General features: G+C 38.9%; 1 protein-coding gene and 2 pseudogenes across 11 annotated transcripts in view; 2 read left to right on the top strand and 1 right to left on the bottom strand.

Moving 5' to 3' along the window:
- Positions 1-19,743, top strand: part of LOC148776805 (GTP-binding protein 10 pseudogene) — a 67,840-nt pseudogene that overhangs the window by 19,019 nt on the left and 29,078 nt on the right. The gene's annotated exons all lie outside the window — the stretch shown is intronic.
- Positions 1-19,743, bottom strand: part of LOC148776808 (olfactory receptor 11G2-like) — a 52,601-nt gene that overhangs the window by 26,859 nt on the left and 5,999 nt on the right. For 2 of the 10 annotated variants that reach the window (XM_088840074.1, XM_088840075.1), the window contains exon 2: positions 2,214-2,349. The exons of 6 other annotated variants lie outside the window; for them this stretch is intronic. In XM_088840074.1, the coding sequence (XP_088696200.1) occupies positions 2,214-2,322 (109 nt within the window). In that variant the 5' untranslated portion in view covers positions 2,323-2,349. Of the gene's footprint in view, positions 1-2,213; positions 2,350-19,743 lie in introns of those variants that run through there. 2 more of the 10 variants (XM_088840080.1, XM_088840078.1) reach the window with 2 other exon arrangements.
- LOC148776809 (olfactory receptor 11G2-like) lies at positions 10,042-11,272 on the top strand (annotated as a pseudogene).

Here is a 19,743-nt window from a genome sequence, read left to right as displayed (position 1 = left end):
ATAGGTTAGATATACTATTATTTTTACTTATAGGGAAGCTATTGAAGCTTATGTTAATTAAATAATTTGTAACATTTAATAAATGGGGATGACAATATCTGAATTCAGTTCTCTCTGAGAGTGAAGCCTGAGTTCTTAAATAGTAAACTATTTACCTTCCATCTTTACCTGTCAAAGATGGGAAACAATTGCTATTGATATCTTATGCTAGATACTGTGACAAATTCTTATATTTAACTCATTTTATTTAATCCTTACAACACCCTGTGTGCTGGGTATCACTGTTGCAATTTTTTAAAATTCTGATTATCAAGGTAACTTGTGTTTAAACAAAAATTTGGAAGAGTCAGAAAAATTAAGGGAGCTAAAAAATTACTCACAATTTTTTCAAGCACAGATAATTCAGGTTAAAACTTGGCTTATTCCCTCTGGTCTTTTTTGTTGTAAAAATTTATACATATGAGGTCATACAGCACTTAGTATTCTGCTTACATTTATAGCCTGCATTTTTCCATGTAACTAAAACTCTCTTAAATACTATTAAAGCTGCATAATACTGAGTGTTGTTTTAATATCATTTCCCTAGGGTTTTTAGGCTATTTAAAATGTTCTGGTCTTAAAATAATGCAATAAAAATCACTGGGCTTAAATTTTTGTTTAATATTAGAACATTTCCCTAGAGTAGACTACTTAAAGGAAAATTACAATGTCAAAAATATATATATATAATTCTCAGAAGTAGACTTGTTAGATTAGATATATTCTCAGAAGTAGACTTGCTAGATTAGATGGTAGTTCTATTTTTAACTTTTTGAGTAACCTTCATACTGTTTTCCATAATGGCATACCAATTTACACTCTTACCAAGAGTGGACAAAGGTCCCTTTTTCTACATCCTTGATAAGCAGTTGTTATCTCTTGTCTTTTTTGATGCTAGCCATTCTAACAGGTGTGAGGTGATATCTCATTGTGGTTTTGATTTATATTTCTTTATGATTAGTGATTTTGAGTAACTTTTCATGTACCTGTTGGCCATTCATAAATCTTTGGGAAAATGCCTATTCAGGTTCTTTGTCCAGTTTTTAATTGGATTGTTTGTTTTTTCCTCTTGAGTTCATGAGTTCTTTATACATTTTGGATATTAACCCCTTATGGAGACCCCAGTTCAATTTCTGGGTCAGCAAGATCTGCTGGAGAAGGGATAGGCTATCCACTCCAGTATTCTTGGGCTTCCGTTGTGGCTCAGCTGGTAAAGAATCCATCCGCATTGCAGAAGACCTGGGTTGGGAAGATCCCCTGGAGAAGGGAAATGCTACCCAATCCAGTATTCTGGCCTGGAGAATTCCATGGACTGTATAGTCCATCGGGTCGCAAAGAATTGGACACGACTGAGCAACTTTCACTCACTATCAGATATATGGTTTGCAAATATTTTTTCCCATTCCATAGGTTGTCTTTTCATTTTGTTGATTGCTACTTTTGTTGTGCAGAAACTTTTAAGTCTGATATCATACCTCATGTTTGTCTTTGATTTTGTTGCTTATACTTTAGGTGTCATAGCTGAAAAGTCATTGCCAAGATCCATGTCAAGAAGCTTTTGTTTTCTTCTAGGGTTTTTATGGCTTCAGGACTTATGTTTAAATATTCAATCCATTTTTAGTTAATCTTTGTGATAAGTGTAGGATAGGGGTCTAGTTTCATTCTTTTATATGTGACTATCCAATTTTCTCAAATTTTTGTTGAAGAGATTGCCTTTTTTCCACTGAGCATTCTTGACTCCCTTGTCAAATATTAAATGGCAACCCACTCCAGTATTCTTACCTGGAGAATCCCATGGATGGAGGAGCCTGGTGGGCTACAGTCCATGGGGTTGCAAAGAGTTGGACACAACTGAGTGACTTCACTCACTCACTCACTCACTCATGGATTTATTTCTGGATTCTCCATGCTGTTCTGTTGGTCAATGTGTTTGTTTTTAATGCCAATATTATACTCTTTTGATTACTATAGCTTTGCAATATAGTTTCAAATCAGGAAGTTTGATGCCTCCAGCAGTGTTCTTCCTTCTTAAGATTGCTTTGGTGCCTTTTGTGGTTCCATACAAGTTTTAGAATTGATTTTTCTATTTCTGTGAAAAGTACCATTGGAATTTTGAGAGATTTCATTGAGTCTGCAAATTGGCCTCCCAAGTGGCTCAGTGGTAAAGAACATACCTGCCAAAGCAGAAGAAACAGAAGATGCAGGTTTGATCTCTGTGTCAGGAAGATCCCCTGGAGAAGGCAATGGCAACCCATTCCAGTATTCTTGTCTGGATGATCCCATGGACAGAGGAGCCTATGGTCTATGGGGCTGCAAAGAGTCAGACATGACTGAGCACACATGCCTTGGTTGAATAGATTGCTTTGGTGAGTATGAACATTTCAACAATATTACTTCTGATCCATGAACATGGACCCATGGAATATTTTTCCATTTACTTGTGCCTTCTTCAGTTTCCTTCATCATTATCTTATATTGATACATCAGTCTTTATTAAGAAGCCAAAAATAATTGAACAGCTGTGGTACCATGATATTCTTTTACCCTAAAAATCAACAACCAGATGCCAGTCACCAAAAGATCAGAAAAAGGAAGAAAGAAGAAGGGGTGCTGGTTATGGAATATGTGACCCCTTTCCATTGTTCATGTATTTATCATTTATCTGTTGTGATAACAGTTAAAAAACAAGTTACTTTCAAGTTTGTGATGCTCACAGGGAAATTGATCTGACCAAACTGTATCCATTCTCATCTAGAGCAGTTGTTCTCAGAAGAACTTTACTATGGATAAAGTGAAGCTTTTTTAGGATCAGAATATTCCTCAACAAGTCTGAGATGTCACAGGAATATACTTCCAGTAAGTCAGAGATTGTGCATCCAAATTGCTTTCTTTTCAAGACTCATTAAAAAAAATTTTTGTGTACCCTAGAGGGCAATCAGGACATCTCCCAGTGTTTCTTTTGTGTGGGTCCTCAGGAGAAAGAAAACACATTAAGGGGAGGGGAGAAAAAAGAGATGGATTTTCCTTAAATAATAATCCTGTCAAAGCCAGAAGTGATTGAATGCTAGGAATGTATGCCTTCTTCTGCAGACAGGACCCTTGAATTCTAGTGGAGGTTGGACATACCTCATCAGAGTGAGTGTGAATGAATCCCTCCTTTTATTCTGTCTTCCACACAACAGATTGATATTATTTATGTATTAAATGAATGAATAGATGTCTTGAGGTGGTCAGTTAATTGAGAATTTCAGTGCGTGGTATTTTATCAGTGCAAGGTGGCCAGGTGGGGCAAGGCCCTAGGGTTTTTTTCTTTGATAAAATTGCCGTGAAAATGAGCATTTCTCTTTGAAATAATCCTAACATACAGGGAAATCCACTATGGAAAAATTTTTCAAATGTCTCAGACTTCAGGTTTTATTGTCTTAAAAATTCCTAAACCAGTTTTAGTCATTTGCATTGTGAATAACTCCTTGAAAGATCTCATTATTTAATATCTCCTCTGATTGTATAATTATTCTCCTAGTAGTAGAATTTCCACATGATTACTTTCTATGCCATAGATCCCCTCCAAATTCATACCATCATTCCAAGTGCTTCCCACCCTTTCCAAATCACCTTGCTGTTTTTACTTGTAATCATATCCAGGCCACAATCACCTCAGTGATCAGTATTGTATTATTGTAGCACCATGTCCTGTCTATTGTCACCTTTATTAAAAGTGCTCATTCAAGTGAATGCTGAAAAAGATGAAAAGGTTCGGGTTGGAGGAGAGGAGGGTGGTCCATGTTACTAGCTCTTACTCATTCTAGATTGGGAAAGGGAGGGAAGCCAAGAGGGAATGAAGGAAGAATCCTATCGCAGGCAGAGGAGGGAACAGAATTCCTGAATACTCTGTCTTTCTTTAAGTATCAAATATTTTAAAAACCTGGATTATTTGAAGCTGTTCTCTGGGTGAAAAAAGCTTTATCAATCCAGACTAAAGGGATGCAACTCCAGTTCTACTCTCCTAGCTTTAACATATACAAGGCAGTAAAGGATAAAGTTATGCCTGGACTTCTAAACTTTAACTAAAATGGAAATTTTCCTCATAGTGGTTTTTTTCAAGCAACCCATAAATGTCTGTTTAACAAATCTGTAGCTGAACCGCTTTGTGGAAGGTACTAAAAGAAGAATAATGACCAATAGGTTGCGGATCAGAGAAACAGAAGCATTGTATAGATAATTATCAAAAGGGGTTTAATTCAAAAGGTAAGGAATTATTAAAGTGGTTATTTCAGTGAGCAAATTTCATGCGCTATTTGGGAATTCGAGTATATTTTTGAGAGATTCATTCTGAGTTATATATGATGGGATTTTAAGACATTTTTTCCATTATAAGTTAACACCATAGAAGTGCATTGAACTCATATAATTTGTTAGATTGAATACTCAGAGATAAGAATGTGTATGGAAGCTATATTTTAGGTTCAAACAGATACTTTTAAAGGAAGAATCAGATCAATGGGCTCATGTTTTGCTTATGATAACTAGGGCAATAAGTGGAGCTCACACTAAACATTTATTTACTCTAGGCTAGGTGCTTTAAGAATATGTTACATTTAATGTTTCATTAATTTCCATGGTAGATATTGTTACTCTGATTTTTAAAAATTTATTTATTTTTACTTGGAGGATAAATTTTCAATATTGTGCTAGTTTCTCCCATATATCAACATGAATCAGCCATAGGGGACATATGTCCCCTCCCTCCTGAAATTTCCTCCCACCTACCACCCCATCCCACCCCCTCTAGGTTGTCACAGAGCACCAGGTTTGAGCTCCCTGTGTCATACAACAAATTCCCACTGGCTATCTATTATACATATGGTAATGTGCATGTTTCAGTGCTACTCTCTCAATTTGTCCTACCATCTCCTTCACCCGTTGTGTTCATAAGTCTGTTCTCTATGTCTGTGTCTCCACTGCTGCCCTGAAAATAGGTTCATCAGTACCATCTTTCTAATTCCACATACATCCATCAATATATGATATTTGCTTTATGATTTACTTCACTCTAGGTTCACCCACTTCATTAGAATTGACTCAAATGCAATTTATGGCTAAGTAATACTTTGGCCACCTCATGAAAAGAGTTGACTTACTGGAAAAGACTCTGATGCTGGGAGGGATTGGGGGCAGGAGGAGAGGGGACAACAGAGAATGAGATGGCTGGATGGCATCACCGACTCGATGGACATGAGTTTGAGTGAACTCCGGGAGTTGGTGATGGACAGGGAGGCCTGGTGTGCTGTGATTCATGGGGTCGCAAAGAGTCGGACACAACTGAGTGACTGAACCAAACTGAACTGAACTGAATAGTCCATTGTCTGCACGCTCAGAGCCGGCATCGCGTCATTGTAGGGGACTGGAATGCAAAAGTAGGAAGTCAAGAAACACCTGGAGTAACAGGCTAATTTGGCCTTGGAGCGTGGAATGAAGCAGGGCAAAGGCTAATAGAGTTTTGCCAAGAGAACGCACTGGTCATAGCAAACACCCTCTTTCAACAACACAAGAGAAGACTCTACACATGGACATCACCAGATGGTCAACACCGAAATCAGATTGATTGTATTCTCTGCACCCAAAGATGGAGAAGCTCTATACAGTTAGTAAAAGCAAGACCAGGAGCTGACTATGGCTCAGATCATGAACTCCTTATTGCCAAATTCAGACTTAAATTGAAGAAAATAGGGAAAACCACTAGACCATTCAGATATGACCTCAATCAAATCCCTTATGATTATACAGTGGAAGTGAGAAATAGATTTAAGGGACTAGATCTGATAGATAGAGTGCCTGGTGAACTATGGACGGAGGTTCGTGACATTGTACAGGAGACAGGGACCAAGACCATCCCCATGGAAAAGAAATGCAAAAAGGCAAAATGGCTGTCTGAGGAGGTCTTACAAATAGCTGTGAAAAGAAGAGAAGCGAAAAGCAAAGGAGAAAAGGAAAGATAGGCATCTGAATGCAGAGTTCTAAAGAATAGCAAGGAGAGATAAGAAAGCCTTCCTCAGTGATCAATGCAAAGAAATAGAGGAAAACAACAGAATAGGAAAAACAAGAGACCTCTTCAAGAAAATTAGAGATTCCAAGGGAACATTTCATGCAAAGATGGGCTCGATAAAGGACAGAAATGGTATGGACCTAACAGAAGCAGAAGATATTAAGAAGAGGTGGCAAGAATACACAGAAGAACTGTACAAAAAAGATATTCACGACCATAATCACGATGGTGTGATCACTGACCTAGAGCCAGACATCTTGGAATGTGAAGTCAAGTGGGCCTTAGAGAGCATCACTATGAACAAAGCTAGTGGAGGTGATGGAATTCCAGTTGAGCTATTTCAACACCTGAAAGATGATGCTGTGAAAGTGCTGCACTCAATATGCCAGCAAATTTGGAAAACTCAGCAGTGGCCACAGGACTGGAAAAGGTCAGTCTTCATTCCAATCCCAAAGAAAGGCAATGCCAAAGAGTGCTCAAACTACCGCACAGTTTCACTCATCTCACATGCTAGTAAAGTCATGCTCAAAATTCTCCAAGCCAGGCTTCAGCAATATGTGAACCGTGAACGTCGCGTTCACGTGATGTTCAAGCTGGTTTTAGAAAAGGCAGAGGCAGCAGAGATCAAATTGCCAACATCCGCTGGATCATGGAAAAAGCAAGAGAGTTCCAGAAAAACATCTATTTCTGCTTCATTGATTATGCCAAAGCCTTTGACTGTGTGGATCACAACAAACTGTGGAAAATTCTGAAAGAGATAGGAGTACCCAACCACCTGACCTGCCTCTTGAGAAACCTGTATGCAGGTCAGGAAGCAACAGTTAGAATTGACCATGGAACAACAGACTGGTTCCACATAGGAAAAGGAGTACGTCAAGGATGTATATTGTCACCTTGCTTATTTAACTTATTTGCAGAGTACATCATGAGGAACGCTGGGCTGGAAGAAGCACAAGCTGGAATCAAGTTTTCTGGGAGGAATATTAATAACCTCAGATAGGCAGATGACACCACCCTTATGGCAGAAAGTGAAGAGGAACTCAAAAGCCTCTTGATGAAAGTGAAAGAGGAGAGTGAAAAAGTTGGCTTAAAGCTCAACATTCAGAAAACTTAGATCATGGCATCTGGTCCCATCACTTCATGGGAAATAGATGGCAAAACAGTGGAAACAGTGTCAGACTTTATTTTTTTGGGCTCCAAAATCACTGCAGATGCTGACTGCAGCCATGAAATTAAAAGACGCTTATTCCTGGAAGGAGAGTTATGACCAACCTAGATAGCATATTAAAAAGCAGAGACATTACTTTGCCAACCAATGTCCATCTATTCAAGGCCTTGGTTTCTCTGGTGGTCATGTATGATGTGAGAGTTGGACTGTGAAGAAAGCTGATTGCCGAAGAATTGATGCTTTTGGACTGTGGTGTTGGAGAAGACTCTTGGGAGTCCCTTGGACTGCAAGGAGATCCAACCAGTCCATTCTCAAGGAGATCAGTCCTGGGTGTTCATTGGAATGACTGATGCTGAAGCTGAAGCTCCAATACTTTGACCACCTCATGGGAAGAGCTGACTCACTGGAAAAGACTCTGATGCTGGGAGGGATTGGGGGCAGGAGGAGAAGGGGACGACAGAGAGGAGATGGCTGGATGGCATCACCAACTTGATGGACGTGAGTTTAAGTGAACTCCGGGAGTTGGTGATGGACAGGGAGGCCTGGCATGCTATAATTCATGGGGTCACAAAGAGTCGGAAACAACTGAGTGACTGAACTGAATAGTCCATTGTATATATAGGATTAACCTCCAAAATATACAAAGCAGCTCATGCATTTCAATACCAGAAAAACAAACAACCCAATCAAAAAGTGAGCAGAAGACCTAAACAGACATTTCTCCAAAGAAGATATACAGATGGCTAATACACATATGAAAAGATGTTCAACATCACTTATTAATAGAGAAATGCACATGAAAACTACAATGAGGTATCACCTAACCGCAGTCAGATTGACCATCATCAAAAAATCTACAAACATTAAATCCTGGAGAGAGTGTGAAGAAATGGGAACTCTCTTGCATTGTTAATGGGAATGTAATTTGATACATGGAGAATAGTATGGAGATTCTTTAAATAACTAGGAATAAAAATAACTACCATAAGACCCAAGAATCCCACCACTGAGCATATACTCTGAGGAAACCGCAACTGAAAAAGACATATGTACCCCAGTGTTCATCGCAACACTATTTACAATAATACATGGAAGCAACCTAGATATTACTCTGATTTTGCAGATGCAGATATTGAAGCAGAGAGAGAGAAAGAGAGAGTCACTTGTCCCAGGTTATAAATACTGTTTTTAAAAGATCCAGGACTTCATTATAGCCCTCTTGAATTCTGATTCTTTATTCTTTTTTTAAAATTAAACTGTGATACAACTTACATTGCCTTCTTAAACAGTCACTTTGACTTCGCACTTCGGAAGCATTAAAATGTTGAGCCCTTCCTTTATTTATTATTATTATTTTTAAACTAAGCCCTATATATTTAAAATGAAAATTGAGGGAAAATAGTATAAATTAATAAGGAAAGAAAAATAAGTGGATTGAAAATCTATTCTAACTAAAAGCTAAAGTATATGATATGATTTTTAAAAATAGTAGACTAGCAAATTTTGCAAATGGAACTGAAAGTGCATAGCAAATGTGAATGAAGGGCACTCCACAGAGGATAATTGGAATTAAATTAAAACAATTTAAATATTTTAAAGCACATGCTATATTCCTTAATTTAGACTGGGAATTGTTGAATTAACCTCCGGTTATTTATGAGCTCTCTTTCATTTTATATCCCTGTGCTTCCCTGGTGGCTCAGTCGGTAAAGAAACAGTGCAATGCAGGAGACCTGGGTTCATTCCCTGGGTTGGGAAGATCCCCTGGAGGAGGGCATGGCAATCCCCTCCAGTGTTCTTGCCTGGAGAATCCCTAAGGACAGAGGAGCCTGTTAGGCTGCAGTCCATGGGGTTGCAAAGAGTTGGACATAACTGACCGATTAAGCACAGCACAGCCTCTAACTTAGTAGTGTAACCTCCATATTTTGCTTTCTTTGTTGTCAATTCATAGCTTCTGAAAAACCTCTAGGTTCAAACTTCTCTGGCTATTATACCCATATAAGTGAAAGTGAAAGTTGCTCAGTCGTGTCCGACTCTTTGTGACCCCATGGACTGTAGTCCATGGAACTCTCCAGGCCAGAATACTGGAGTGGATAGCCTAAACCTTCTCCAGAGGATCTTCCTGATCCAGGAATTGAACCGGGGTCTCCTGCATTACAGGCAGATTTGTTAACAACTGAGCTATCATGGAAGTCCGTACTTATATAACATAACAGTAATTTTTAAAGCAAGGTGTATTTTTCACATAATCAATTGGGAATGTAAGTTTTTTAAAAATGGAAGCATAAATAAATTAGTGTATTTATTTGATTTACCAAGAGTCTATAGTATTTTAGTTAAATAGGGAGGAGAGCTTATGGACCTTGTAGTGATTATCAAAACGATAGATAATCCACGTCCAGCTTAATGGTAGCAGTGACATTTAATGACTACATTTCTGAAGCTTATTAGTGCTACTTGAGTTAAACAAAGGTGGCCAGTCAAGGTGTTTAATGATTCATTTCTATCTCTATTTTTCTTACAGGCTAAAATTGGAAGAAAATGTTCTAGAAGAACTATTTAAAGTGAAGTAATATTTAAGTAATATTATCAATGGTGCTATTCTGTTTTATATCAATGTTATTTTGAGAAAAATTATTCATATTGACTAAATACTGATATTCCAGTTTATTCTCTACTTATAATGCCACTTACTTCCAATGAGAAATTGAGGCATGAAAAACTGAATAAAACAGACCCTTAACATGCACTTCTGTTTATGTCTGTGCACATTACAGGTTAGAGGAAAATGCATGTTTTGCATAACAAGAGTGTCACTGCTCCCTTTCATGAATTCGTCCTGCTGGGTTTCTTGTGTAGCCAAGAAATAGAGATTCTCCTTTTTGTTTTATTCTCCATCATCTACCTCTTGACCTTGTTGGGCAGCAGTGCTATTATCTGTGCTGTGTGGTGGGACCAGCAACGCCACACTCCCATGTATATTTTATTGGCCAACTTCTCATTCCTGGAGATCTGCTACATCCATTCCAATGTGCCCAGCATGTTGTTCAACTTCCTATCCAAGACCAAGACCATCTCCTATCATGGCTGTATCCTACAGTTCCACATCTTCCTCTCTCTTTGTGCCACAGAACTCTTCTTCCTGGCCCTTATGGCATTTGACAGATATGTTGCCATCTGCTGTCCATTGCACTACCCAACCATAATGACCAGGAAAGTCTGTGGAACCCTTGTGTCTGCTTCCTGGGTGGGTGGATTCTTATGGTTAGTTACACCTGCTGCTCTTATCTCCCAAGTTCCGTTCTGTGGTTCAAATGTCATTGATCACCCCCTCTGTGATCTTGGGGCGATGCTGGCCATATCATGTGTCCCTGTCCCCAGGACAGCTCTGACTTGCAGCACTTTCAGTGCTGGGGTCACATTCGTCACTTGGTTCCGCACTCTTGTGTCCTGCACTCTGGGACTTCGAGCTGTGGCTCAGGTCCCCAAAGGCTCACGTGGGAGAAGAGCTTCTCCACACGCACCTCCCACCTGACAGCTGTGTTCCTTCTCACGGCTCAGTCTCAGTGCTGTGTGTAAGCCCAGGGGAGCCGGTCAGCCGGGGCTGCAGAAGTTCCTGACCATGCTGTACTCAAGTGCAACTCCACTTTTAAATCCTCTGATCTGCAGCCTCAGGAATGAGGAGATGAAGGTTGCTCTGAAGAAAATTATGGGTAAACTTTAGAAATAACTCCTGAATGGGACACTTTGGTGAGCTAAAGTTCCTTTTTAGGACTGTTGTAAAGAGTCAAGGAAAACTATACTTAAAAGTAATAAATGTTACTAGATCTAAAATAAATATTTCCAGAGGAGAATTTCTTAAAATTCAAAGTCTTTTCTATTATTTACTGATTGAGTGACTAGTTATTTATCTGTTTTCCTAATTTTAACTGGAGAAGACAAAGTTAAATCATATCCCCATTAAAGAGTGTTTGAGATTGAGTGAGTTAATATATGAAAACATTTGTAACAGTGCTTGGCACTCAATAAATATTTTATTATAATGTTGGTAATATATTATTATCAATAAAAATTGTACCAAAATTTATCCTTATTTATTGTTGCCAAGTATGAGTTTCAGCAGTTTCTTTTTTCCCAAACTTAAAAAATTATTATTTTTATTATTAAAGTATAGTTGATATGCAGTTTTATATTATTTTAGCTATACAAAGCAGTAATTCAATATTTTTATAGATAATGCTCAATTTAAAGTTATTGTAAAATAGCAACTATAGTTGCCTACGTTGTGCAATATGTCTTTGAAGCTTATTTAATACATAATTGTTGGTATCTCTTAATCTCCTGTTGTGCCTGTCTGCCCTTCCTTCTCTCTCTACTGGTAACCACTAGTTTGTTCTCTGTATCTGTGAGTCTGTTTCTGTTTTGTTGTATTCATTTGCTTGTTTTTAGATTCCACATATAGGTGATAACATGCAGTATTTGTCTCTCTCTGTCTGACTTATTAGACTGAGCATAATACCCTCCAGTCCATCCATGTTGTAGCAAATGGCAGGATTTCATTATTTTTTATGGTTGAGTAATATTCCATTAAGGAATCCCAGGTGGCTCAGTGCTAAAGGATCTTCCTGGCAATGCAGGAGAAGTAGGAGATGCAGGCTGAGTGCCTGGGTTGGGAAAATCCCTTGGAGGAGGAAATGGCAACCCACTCCAATATTCTTGACTGGAGAATCCTACGGACAGAGGAACTTGGTGGGCTACAGTCCATAGGGTTGCAAAGAGTCAGACATGATTGATTGAACACGCAGCATGCACACATTTTAGGTATATGTATATTCAGTGTTCTTGCATGGAGAATCCCAGGGACGGGGAAGCCTGGTGGGTTGCTGTCTGTGGGGTTGCACAGAGTCGGACACGACTGAAGCGACTTAGCAGCAGCAGTAGCATACATAGAATATTCATCTTCTTTATCCATTCATCTGTTGATAGACACTAAGGTTGCTTCCACATTTTGGCTACTGAAAAAATGCTGCTATGAACATTGGGTTGCGTATATCTTTTCTAATTAACATTTTCTTTTTCATCAAATATATACCAAGGAATGGAATTGTTGAAAGAGGAGAGTGAAAAAGTTGGTTTAAAGCTCAACATTCAGAAAACTGAGATCATGGCATCTGGTCCCATCACTTCATGGGAAATAGATGGCAAAACAGTGTCAGACTTTATTTTTTTGGGCTCCAAAATCACTACGGATGCTGATTGCAGCCATGAAATTAAAAGACGCTTACTCCTTGGAAGGAAAGTTATGACCAACCTAGACAGCATATTAAAAAGCAGAGACATTACTTTGCCAACCAAGGTCCGTCTAGTCAAGGCTATGGTTTTTCCCGTGGTCATGTATGGATGTGAGAGTTGGACTGTGAAGAAAGCTGATTGCCGAAGAATTGATGCTTTTGGACTGTGGTGTTGGAGAAGACTCTTGGGAGTCCCTTGGACTGCAAGGAGATCCAACCAGTCCATTCTCAAGGAGATCAGTCCTGGGTGTTCGTTGAAATGACTGATGCTAAAGCTGAAACTCCAATACTTTGGCCACCTCATGGGAAGAGTTGACTCACTGGAAAAGACTGTGATGCTGGGAGGGATTGGGGGCAGGAGGAGAAGGGGACGACAGAGAATGAGATGGCTGGATGGCATCACCAATTCAATGGACCTGAGTTTGAGTGAACCCCGGGAGTTGGTGATGGACAGGGAGGCCTGGCGTGCTGCCATTCATGGGGCCGCAGAGTCGGACAGGACTGAGCGACTGAACTGATGGTAGTTCTACTTTTTGTCAAAGTGTTTTCCAAATTGGTTGCACCAATTTACAGTCCCACCACCAGCATACAAACGTTCTTTTTGTCTATATGTTTGCCAACATTTTTGTTTCTAGACTTTTTGATGGTGGCCATGTTGTTAAGTATGAAAAGATGTCTCATTTGTTTTTTTGATTTGCCTTTCTCTGATGATTAATGGTGCTGAGTACCTTTTCATCTGCCTGTTGGCCACCTAGATATCATCTTGGAAAAATGACTATTCACGTCTTCTGTCCATTTTTAATCAGGTTGATGTTTTTTGAAATTGAGTTGTATGAGCTGTTTATATATTTTGGATTTTAATTGCTTTGTTGGTCATATCATTTGCAAATATTTTCTACCATACAGTAGGTTGTGTTTATCTTTTGTCAATGGTTTCCTTTGCTATACAAAAGTTTTATGTTTTATTAGGTCCTATTTATTTATTTTTGCTTTTGTTTCCTTTGCTGTAAGTCACAGATCCCAAAAAGATGCTTTTATGATTTATGGTAAGAGTGTTCTGCCTGTGTTTTCTTCTATGAATTTTATGGTTCTTATCTTTTAAATTATAATTCTTTTATTTTATATAAAGAAAAAGTGCCTATTTAAAACAAGTTTTGAACTTCAAAAGAAGTCTGCATAAGTGCAAATCAAGAGGAGAATTTTTTGGCATACTCCCCTACATTTCCTTGTCTTATGAAAATAATAATAATTATCTGTTGGACAAAATTGATGAGGACTGTCTTCTGGTTCTGCCTCAGCAAGAAGCTTTCACTCCAAATTTTTAAAAGAATATTTTTGGGGGGTTTTATGTGGATCAATGGCTACCCAGGTGGCACTAGTGGTAAAGAACCTGCCTGCCAGTGCAGGATATGTGAGAGACAAAGGTTCAGTCCCTGGGTTGGGAAGATCCCCTAGAGAAGAAAATGGCAACTCACTACAGTATACTTGCTGGAGAATCCCATGGAGAGAGGAGCCTAGCAGGCTACAGTCCATAGAGTTGCACAGTCTTGGACATGACTGAAGCGATTAAGAGCCCATATGGACCAAATGAAAGATCATTTAAAAATATCTGTAAAGTGTTTGATCATACCAAAGTATGATCAAAAGATGAAAGCAACTCAAATGCTCATCAATGGATGAATGAATGAAAAAAATGTGATATACATACAGTGTGATATTTATTCAACCTAATAAAGAGTGGAAATTCTGAAACATGCAGAAACATGGATAGACCAATCACAAAACGACAAATGCTGTATGACTCCATTTATAGAAGTTTCCTGGAGTAGTCAAACTGATAGAGACAGAAACTAGAATAGTGGTCACCACCAGCTTGGGGTAAGGAAATGGGGAATTGTTGTTTAATGAATCTAGAGTTTCAGTTTTGGAAGAAAAAAGTTATAGATTGAATGGTGGTAATTGTTGCTCAACAATGTGAATGTATTTAATGCCACAGAACTGTACACTAAAAAAATTAATTGTAATGTGTCACATTATGTGTATCTTACCATAGTTAAAAATAACTTAAAAATGCAAGGCATACTACCAGTGTCAATTTTTCTGTATTTTATTATTATTGATTCACACTTCCACTGTATGCTTTTTCTGGCAGTCTCTGCAGCTGCAACCTTGTCTTTATTTTCTTCCATGATGTTGCTGTTACAACTTTTTCTCAGTAGAAAAAGCTACTAAGGGTAGGATGCATGCAAACATGCTAAGTTTCTTCAGGCATGTCCAACTGTTTGCAACCCTATGAACTGTATAGCCTACCCATGTCCTCTGTCCATGGGATTCTCCAGGCGAAAATACTGGAGTGGGTTACCATGCCCTCCTCCACGGGATCTTCCTGATCCAGGGATTGAACCCATTTCTTTTATGTCTCCTGCATTGGCAGGAGGGTTCTTTACCACTAGTTTCACCTGGGAAGCCCAAAGGGTAGGATATTTCCCTTGAAATCATGACTACATCTCCACTCCCCAACTCTAATTGTGCTTTGTCCTTCAAGGTGCCCTTTTGTCATCAAAGAGTAAACCAAAAGGGCACCTTGGAGGACAGAGCAAGGAAGTCTCTCCCCTTCTTCCAAATGTAGATTTCCGCCTCAGGAATTTCTTTCACCCTTTGTGCACATAATTGTTAGACACTGTACTAACTGACCAGGAATAACTTTAAAGAAAGGAATAATTTTGCATCTGAGATAGGTATGTAAGGTCAAGTCCACCTGAGATGTGCAAACTCTTGACACCTGAAAGAATTTTCTCTGAGGCTGCCCAGTGTTACCCACTCTTCAGGTATCCCAGGCAGAGCCTGTGTTGAATCTCAGAAATACTTCCTACCTGAGCCAACTGGATTCACCCTCCTCCACTGTCAGCCACAGTTTTGATGTGTATGAGTTCAAGGAGGAAGAGAGCACCTCCTCTGTTTCTATTCTCAGGACACGTAAGGCTAAAGCAGAGCTGTCCAATAGAAATAGGTGGGCCACACACGCAAACAACATGCATAAGGTACATTTTTCTAGTTACCACATTAAAAAGAAAGAGTAAATTTAATTTTAATAATCTATCAGCCTAAAACATCATTTCAACATGTAGTCAATATAAAATTATTAACCAGATATCTTGCATTCATTTTTTTTCATCCTGCAAACTGGGGTGAATTTTATATACATTAACAGCATGTTTCAGCTTGGATTCACATTTCGGGTGCTCAGTAGCCACATACAGCTAGTGGTTACCATATTAGACAGTGTAGCTCTTGGCTTCCTGCATCCTCCTTTGTAATGAAAGTGGGTGGAAGTGTGGTAAGTTAAGATTAGGAGGTTAGGAGCTTTCATAAGTAACTTTAGATAAATGACTTATTGTGTTTTCTTTATTCTCCCTTCCTCTTTGTCCTCTTCCTCTGAAGGGAGGCTGAAATTCAAAACATAACTTTTAGAGAAGAGAGAGGAATAAAAACCTTGAAGTGGCAAAAGAGACAAGGAGGGCTGCCAGTAAAGTCAGGTCAGGGCCACTTTGAGAAAAATAGCACAGTGGAATTGTATTGATGTTTCCCACAGTGATGGTTGTAGAAAGGGGTTGGTAGGGAGGGAGAAGAGGCTAACTTATTAGGAGATGGCAGAGTTTACGGCCTCCTCTTTAGTCTTGCTGATGGTGGTATATAGACCAGAGGATATGCCTTTTTATACAAAGAACTAAGAGGTCTAAATGTTCTAAGTAGTACATTTGACATTGAGATGCATAGGTGTTCTGGAGGAACTCTTGACTTGTGGGGCCACAGATGTGTTAACAATTCAATTTAAAAAAAAATTGTTGAGAGAGAGGAATGCATAAGGTGCCAGAGCACAGAGCAGTGTTGGACTAAGAGTACAGGTTTGGGGGTGTAGGTGGGAAGTGCCAGAAAAGTGCTCACAGAGAAGCTGATATTTCAGCTGAGTTTTGAATGATGAGTTGGAAGTTTTCTAGATAGAAGTCAGGGAATGATGGTGGTTGGTAATGTTACAAACAGTAAAAGAAGCATATAGAACATTCCTAATATATAACTGAATTACACAGTGAGTGTGGGGCTCCTGAAAGGAGATGAACTTAAACATGCAGGAAGTTAGATATGCTAAAGATGTTGAACTTGATCCCATAGGTGGGAAGGAAATATATAGGGATAGAAAGCAAAAGAGATGACAAGATTTGCATTTTAGAAAATCTGGCATCTTTAAGTTTAGGTATTATTTTGTTTAATGCCAAAAAACAGCTTCTTCTCTCACCAAGTATGTCATAAGCTATCAGGTTAACTTCAAGGAGAAGATGAATTCAAATTAATTTCATTATCTCAATCTTCTGAGAATTTCACAATTCCCCTTAAAAATACTGCTGATGTCTCAGAGTGTTACAGAGTCAAGTTAGTAACAGATCCAGTGAGTTCTGAAGGATCATATACCCCTCATGCGTGCACATTGAAATAGCATGAGAATTGCCTTGGTTCTATAATGGCTTGTGAATAGTTAATACAGTTCCCCAGGTCTTTATTTGGGGGGATCACTAGCTCTGTGTTCTTGAGGATCTAGAATGTTTGAATGGTAGCCATTGGGTCACCTTAGAGGAAAAGATAGACTTAAGGGTATGTTCATGTTCTCTCAGTTGACGTTGACATAGATCATCACACTGGAGGCATGAAATAGTGTTGCTACACTTATTTATAAAGTCTGGTTTGAAGAAACAGGCTAGCAGCACAGTACACAGCTTTGGTGCTAAGAACAGAGGGAAAGGTAACGTTAATGAAGAAAGTCCTGGAACTTTTTGGAGGGCAATGTGACCAAAATTTAAAATATATTCACTGTATGACTCACAATTTTTGTTTTTCTGGATTTGTTTTTCATATACAGTTTCCTTAATTTCTCCCTGTTATGGTAAATTAGAAAGTTGGATGGAATTATTCTGTACATATATACACTATGATACAGTTGTCGGCTTAAAAAATATAGCCACAACCTGAAAGGAGACAGTTATTTTATTTGGTGGGAATGTTTAGGACTCAGAGCTCAGGAGACAGGCAGGAGGGGAACAAAGGGAGCAGGCAGTTTGAAAGCATTCTATGTATGGGAAGAGGCAAGCCTCTGGGCTCACTGAATTCATTCCTTTCATATGCACCTCAGCTATCCCAGGCCAATCCTGCTTCCTTGTTCACCTTGCTTCTTGCATTTCCCCTGCCCCCCAGCACCCCTACCCGCACCTCAGCAATCATTGTAAGGGTGGCAGCATTTTCTGGATTACAATTTTAGGAGTCCTTATTCACAGGGAGGCCTGGCGTGCTGCAGTCCACGGAGTCACAAAGAGTCAGACACAACTGAGCGACTGAACTGATTCACATTTTGAGGTCAGATTCACATTTTGAAGAAATAGGCTGTGACATTTCTTGTTTATTAACATGGCAGGAGATATTTTCATTTCACAGTCAACCATGGATTGATTTCTTTATATATTTATCAAAATATAAATATTTGATTCAGTCAGTTACATTTTGGTTCTCCAAACAAAGTTCTTTTGTAGTGGGTCGCTTGAAAGATGTTTATTTACTACTCATTTAAATCCCAAACAGGTATTCCTACTCCACAGGAGACTGTTCTTCATGTGATGATTCTGGAACTTAGGTTTTTCCATCTTGGGCTTTGCCATCTTCAAAACTCAGTTTCTTGGGTCAACATGCTCAATCACATCAGAGATCGTCAAGGATTTTGTATGGGTAAGGCCTGAAGTATTGCACATCAGCTTTAAATACATCATAACAAGTATGCACACCTATGCTGCAAGGAAGGCTTTGAAAAAAACTGTTGAGTTGAAGAAGAGAAAATGGATTTGTTGCAGTTATGGACAGGACTGAGCGACTGAACTGAACTGAACTGATACAATTAATGTCTCAACTTCTTGGTTGACCAATACCTATCTTGTTTGACCTATATGTGGAAATAAGGAGTTTTGTAAGGAATAGAGACAGCTCTGTGGGATAGGCTTGTGTGTGTGTGTGTGATTTCCTCAGTTCTGTCTCATCACAGCAAAAATTTGAAGTGATGGACCAACATTACAGCCCTCGGATAGACCGTGTCACAGCTCTTGGACAGATCAGTGTTACAGCTCAGTTTTATTTAGAAAATAAAGGAAAATACATCCTCGAGCTGTGATGGAATGCCGACCCAAAAGACTGAAGAGAAAGAGAGAGACCCCCAGTCCTTTGGCTCCTCTTTTTATATGTTTTTCTCCTCCCCCTGGGTCTGCCCTATGTAGATTGAGCTAGCCAGGAGTGCTGTTTGTTTTCCCTGAGGTCCTCACTCTGGTCCTTGGACCTTCCTTTGTTTGGGGGCCTTTCCCTTCTTTGTCTTTTAGCCACCACCCTTCTGGACTCCTTTTTCCTGTTTTAATACTTAACAGGCTCATTTTGGATTTAGTGGATGAGATCTTTAAATTGCATTTGGACCACAAGAATGGGAAACTCTAGGTCTAACAAAGGTTGAAGGTAATGGTACATATCATGTCAAAAACCTTTGTTAGCTAAGAAGTAATTTATAAAGTTAGGAGACACAGCTCTTGAGGGGGCAATAATGTGTGAGCCTAGAACACTTGGGTGTGTGTGTTTGCACGTACGTGTGTTTGCACGTGAGTCTACATATAAGCGTGTGCACACGCATGGGGTTTTTATCTCCAGTTTGATCATCACTGAAGATGAAACGTTCTTGAGTCTGTATGATGCTTATTAATTGCTTCCATTGCTCCTGGGGTTGAGATCTCCAGAGACAGGCTTCAGAGTCTGGAAGGAATAAATAATGAGAAGCAGAGAGATTTGTGGTATATTCTACTCTCTGAGTAAAACCTGAAAGGAATCTTTGTGAAGAAAGGTACCTGAAGATGTTTTACAAAGGAGTTGACACCTTAGACTCCTGGGAAGCATGAGGATAAATGTATATGGGCATATGGAACAGTCACTTATTTCCTATGTCTTGATGTCCATTTTATTTTGTATATTAACATGAGAAAGCATAAATTTTCATGATTGCTTTCATTTACAAATACTGTTCCTATTACAAAAATCTTAATAGACGTGGAATTAACAATTTTTTTGTCAAATTGTCATTTTGTGTTTTACAAGTTGTCTTCAAAAGAACTGTATTTTTAGCAGAC

Source organism: Moschus berezovskii, chromosome 9 (assembly GCF_049115385.1).
Source record: "Moschus berezovskii isolate FMDL1 chromosome 9, NW_MosBer_1.0, whole genome shotgun sequence".
In the NCBI taxonomy this organism is placed as follows: domain Eukaryota; kingdom Metazoa; phylum Chordata; class Mammalia; order Artiodactyla; family Moschidae; genus Moschus; species Moschus berezovskii.
This window is presented reverse-complemented; position numbering and strand designations above follow the sequence as displayed.